The 4,597-nt window shown below is 64.5% G+C and overlaps 1 protein-coding gene across 1 annotated transcript in view; it reads left to right on the top strand.

The window, feature by feature from the left end:
- Positions 1–4,597, top strand: part of RNF126 (ring finger protein 126) — a 16,545-nt gene that overhangs the window by 3,956 nt on the left and 7,992 nt on the right. The window contains exon 2 of the mRNA XM_077760588.1: positions 4,087–4,160. Coding sequence (XP_077616714.1) covers positions 4,087–4,160 — 74 coding nt within the window. The remainder of the gene's footprint in view (positions 1–4,086; positions 4,161–4,597) is intronic.

Here is a 4,597-nt window from a genome sequence, read left to right as displayed (position 1 = left end):
CGCGTGGCCGGGGCTGGGGGCCGCCCCGCCGAGCCCTCCTGCCCGCTTCGCCGCGGTCGAGGCAGGACGACTGTGTACCCGGCCGGGCCTGACGGCCCCGGGCGGACTTGTGACCGAGCCTGCGTTGTTGTGCTTCCCTGGAGTCGGGGGTGGGGGTGAGGGGCGGGCTGAGGCCCGCCTGCGGCCAGGTGTTGCTTTCTGCTCGTTCAGGCCAACATTTCCCAAACCGTGTGGTACGGGAGGGGTTCCAGGCTCCGCACCCCAGAAGTGGCTAATCAGCGGGTCCAGGTCTGGGTTGGGGCCCGTGCCCCCCTGCTCCAGGCCGCCGGGAAAGCGGTGGTCTAGTCGGACCCTCTCCTACGTTACAGGTGGGAAAAATGAAGCCAGGGGAAGCGCTGGGCAGGGCAGCCGTGGCCTTGACGCCCTGACATTTGCCCCAGGGCCCGCTCCCACCGCTCCCACCGAGCGGGAGGAGGGAGGCACGGGATTGGGGAGGTCCTGCAGGTGGGGAGGATTTACCGAGCGCTTTCTAGGTGCTCCTTGTACTTTATCTCTGGCCCGCATGCTCCCCACAGTCGCCTGGGTGGTGGGTGGAGGCTGTTCTCATCTCAGAGTCAGACTCAGTTCTGCCTTTTCCAGCAGTGGGGACCCTTGGGAGGAGGGGGCCAGGGGAAGGATCCTGAGGATCATCCCAACCACAGAGGAAGGAAGTGGGCTAAAGTCAGGCTGGGAGTAGAGAGCAGTGCATAGGCCCAGAAAGCAAGAAAAGGTAGGGAGGTGCAGCTTCCAGAAACAAGCGGCTGCCTCCTCCCCAGGAGGGGGGAGGAATAAAATGAAACCTCAGCTGTGTGAGCACCTGCTGGGGGAGCTGACACTTGCCCCACTCCCGCCGCCCGGAAGTCCTGCCCCTGCCTCTTCCGGCTTTCTGCAGCCCCAGCTCTGTCTTTCTCTACCGCGACCACGGCAGGAGGGGGCTGGTGGCCTGACAGCTCGCCAGCCCAAGTTAGTTGCATGCAGCCCCTTGTGGCTGCTGTGAGCCCAGGACAGGCCCTGGCACCCAGGCTGTCCACAGGGTGGCCTGCCTGGAGCCGAGGGGGGCCTGGGGCTGGGCAGTCTGCATGGCCTGTTCTGGGCCTCCCTTCCTGGGGCCTGACCAGGTGTGCCCACTTCCTGGCCATGTGGCCTTGGACCCGGAGCACCCTGACCTCTTGCAGCTGTCACTGGATTGGGGAGGACCTTCCTCAGCACAGAATCCAGTGGTGACAAGGTGTCCTTGACCTTTGTCCTCCCAGTTTATAGGCTGGTCAGGGAGCCAGTGTTGGATAAGTGATTGCCAATGTTTAGTTAGGAATGCTGGTAAATTCTACGGAGGCAAACGGCAGTAAGCTATTTGTGTGCCTGTTTGTGGGTTGGAAGGAGGATTCCATGCGGCCCAGTAGACAGGGTGGCTGGTTACCAGTAAGGGCACACCTGCTGTTCTGGGAGCGGGAAGGTTGCCTCCTAACCTGGTAGCGGCGGAAGGTCCCAGCCAGCACGCACCGTGTTCTCTTCGTGGGAAGGTAGCGCTGACTTTGGTCTGCTGTAGGGCCCGTGTGCTGCAGGGCGGGCCCCTCCAGGGTCAAGTCTGCTGTAGGGCATTGGGGTTGGTTTCTGTGCAGTTCTTACCTTTGATTCTTGTCACCTTGTGAGGCACTGAGATCGCGCTTGGTTTCCAGGTGCTTCTCGGCAGGCTCTGGTTGAGGTGCTCACCTTCCCAGGACCTCCGTTTCCTGTCTGCAAAATGGGTTTGACGAGATAACCTGTGCCCACTCGGTGGGGCCCTGTGGGAGCGCACGTTCATAGGGGAGCCCCGTGCTCCCAGGGCGCACCTCCCAGGGCGCGGGAACGGGAGGCTGCCGAGCCGAGCAGGGCATGTGGGAGCAGGACCCAGGCGGGCCGGCTGGCTTGAGGGCCTCGGAGGCAGGTGCACAAGCCCAGACTCGATCCTGCCCAGGAAACGGCAGCGCTCGCAATGCGCTGGGTGTTCGGGTTTGTGTGGGGTGACTGCAGGGCCGTCCCGGGCCGACTCCTAGGAGGTACAGGTTCCCAGCAGGTGGGCTGAGCAGGCGGCAGAGGCCGGGCTGCATCCTCCCCCGCCAGCCATGGTCCTTGCGTCCTGAGCGCCTCGCTGCAGGTGGTGCCTCCGATGGCCCTACTCATTGCTGGTGACTGGTGACGCCATCTCATTGCTGGTGACTGGTGTCCTTCTCAGAAACATCCCGAGTGTGTGGTGGGCAGGAGGTGGACCTGGAAGGCGCTGGAAGGAGGGGAGCCAGCCCGTGGTTTGCGCCCAGTGGCCGTGGGCATCTGCCCTTGCTCTCTTCACACCTCGGGCTACACGTCCTCTTTGCCCCTCGAGGGGCACCGAGGAGTCCTGGCCCCCGATTTTTAGCAGAATAAGTGGAGTCCTCCCTATGGGGCACCTGGGCCCAGGCCTGCCTCCCCAGGCACCGTGCAGCCATTTGACAGCTGTGTGTGCATGGGCTGCAGGCTGTGCGCTGTGGCGGCGAGGTCCCGCCCTGTGACCGACCATCGATTTTCTGCTGCAGAAACCTAGGTGCCCCGATGTGTGGGCTGCCCCTCTGGGGGGCACAGACCCCGCCCTGCAACTCCACACAGTGGGTGCTCGGGGAGGGGAGCGTTTGCTCTGCTTCTGAAGTTGGCTGGGGAGGAAGTGAGCTGAGCCCCAAAGAGGTGGCCGGATGCTGGGCAGAGCCATGTCCGAGGGCGCCCAGGCCTCTGAGTCACATGGCACTGTTGGGAGGCTGAAGTGAGGAGGGGGCCCCCAGCACCGTGGGCACACGTGTTGTGTCACATGGGGTCCCCGTCCCTAGCGGTGGTGTCAGAAGCACCCTGGGAAGATCCAGGAAGGTTGAAACATCTGCTGGGCTCTGTGTGGAAGCATCACTGGCTCCCAGCGGGCCTCCCACGCTGCCAGGTCCTGGTTCGGCTCTGCACCTTGGCCTCCAGTGGGGACGCTTGGGGGACAGGTGGGGTCAATGTGGGATGTGGTGGGAGCAGAGTGGGCCTTTCCGTGGGCTCTGGGCACCTCTCTGCCCAGTGGCAGCTGAGGAGGGCTGTGTGGGGCAGCGAGTGCGTTCCTGGGGTCCACGGGCTGCTGGGGCCTGGGTGTCCCGTCAGGTCTGTGTTTGGGGCTGAGTCCATGCCCCTGGATGCACCTCTGCACTTGGGTTCTGCCTCCCCTGGAGGGGCCCCGAGGGGCTGGGGCCCACGAAGGTCTGGGTCCCTGTCCAGAGGCGATGCCGTGGGGCCAGCCACCTCTCTACCCCCCGCCCAGGTTTCCCTGATTTAACCCTTCTTGCCTGGCCGTGGTGTGAAGGCGTACCTGAATAAGGGGTGCCGCCTGCTCCCAAGGGCTGACCCTGGGGGACCTGGGCAGGCCACTCCCTGGTCTGAGCCCCCGTGTCCTCCCTGTCACCGAGGAGGGGCCGAATTACACCTCCTAGCCAAGTCATTGGGGCCGAGCGCAGGGAGCAAGTGCTCCGTGAGTTTAGTGTCTGTCTGTCCTGCCGATGATGCTGGGGCGGTCCCCTTGGCTCCCTCTCCCCCTCCCAGGAGGAGAAGTAACTACTTCACGGTGAGGAGCCGTCAGCCGGAGACGGGCGCTCCCGAGTTAGGGCCGGCGAGCATCTTGGAAGCGGGGCTGTCACCGCCTGGACCTGGGCTCGGGACGGAGGCTCTGCCCCGTGGGAGGCAAACGTCCATCCGGTGTCTGCTTGCGTGGATGCAGGCTGCTCTTCCTGGCTACTCTGATTTAACAGGAAGCAGAAGGGTGTGCCCTTGGGGGAGAGGAGAGCACTGGGACACCCCCAGATCTGGTCCCTTCCCCGCTGCATACAAGCCGAGGCCGGAGCCCTGCCTGAAATCCCAGGTGTCAGGTGGCCCGTGGCTCAGCGTGGGCCTTGCATGGGGCTAGAGAGCATGGAGGCAGGGCCCTGCCGGCAGCCAGCAGCTGAGCCATGGCTCTCGTCCTCAGTGGCTGCTGGATCTCAGAGCCCTAGGGTTGAGGCCATCCTCCGTTTACAGGTGGGGAGACCGAGGCTTGCAGCCAGGATGTGACGTTTGAGCAGAGACCCGACTTCCAAGAGGGGGCAAGCCAGGTAGCTATCTGGGGGAGAATGCTCCGGCAAGGGGGATGGCGTGCAGGCCCTGAGAAGAGAGGGCAGGTGGCGGCGGCCTGGACGGGGCAGGGAAGTGGGAGCGGGTGGGCCAGGGTGTTCCGAGCGGACCACAGAGCGAGTGCAGAGCAGGCAGTCGGATGAGGTTCTGGTGCGCCATGTGGGCTGGGCCTCCGAGCCTTGGTAGCGGGAGAAGAGCTTGTGTTTCCAGCAGGTCTGGCTGAGGTTCAGGCGGAGGCCGCCTGGCTCACCAGTCCTGCGCGGGCTCTTCCAGCCTTGCCCGGGGCAGCGCGGAGGCTGGGGGCAGGCGGCGTGCTCAGAGGAAAGGAGGGACCGCTTCTCACGAAGGTCCCCCCCCAACGCCACCATCCTGGTTGCAGAGGGCAGGTGCACGTCGGATTTACGGCTCATGTGTAGGG

Source organism: Crocuta crocuta, unplaced genomic scaffold, assembly GCF_008692635.1.
Source record: "Crocuta crocuta isolate KB4526 unplaced genomic scaffold, BGI_CrCroc_1.0 scaffold443, whole genome shotgun sequence".
In the NCBI taxonomy this organism is placed as follows: Eukaryota; Metazoa; Chordata; class Mammalia; order Carnivora; family Hyaenidae; genus Crocuta; species Crocuta crocuta.
Note: the sequence above shows the minus strand (reverse complement) of the source record. Positions and strands in the feature narration are given on the sequence as shown.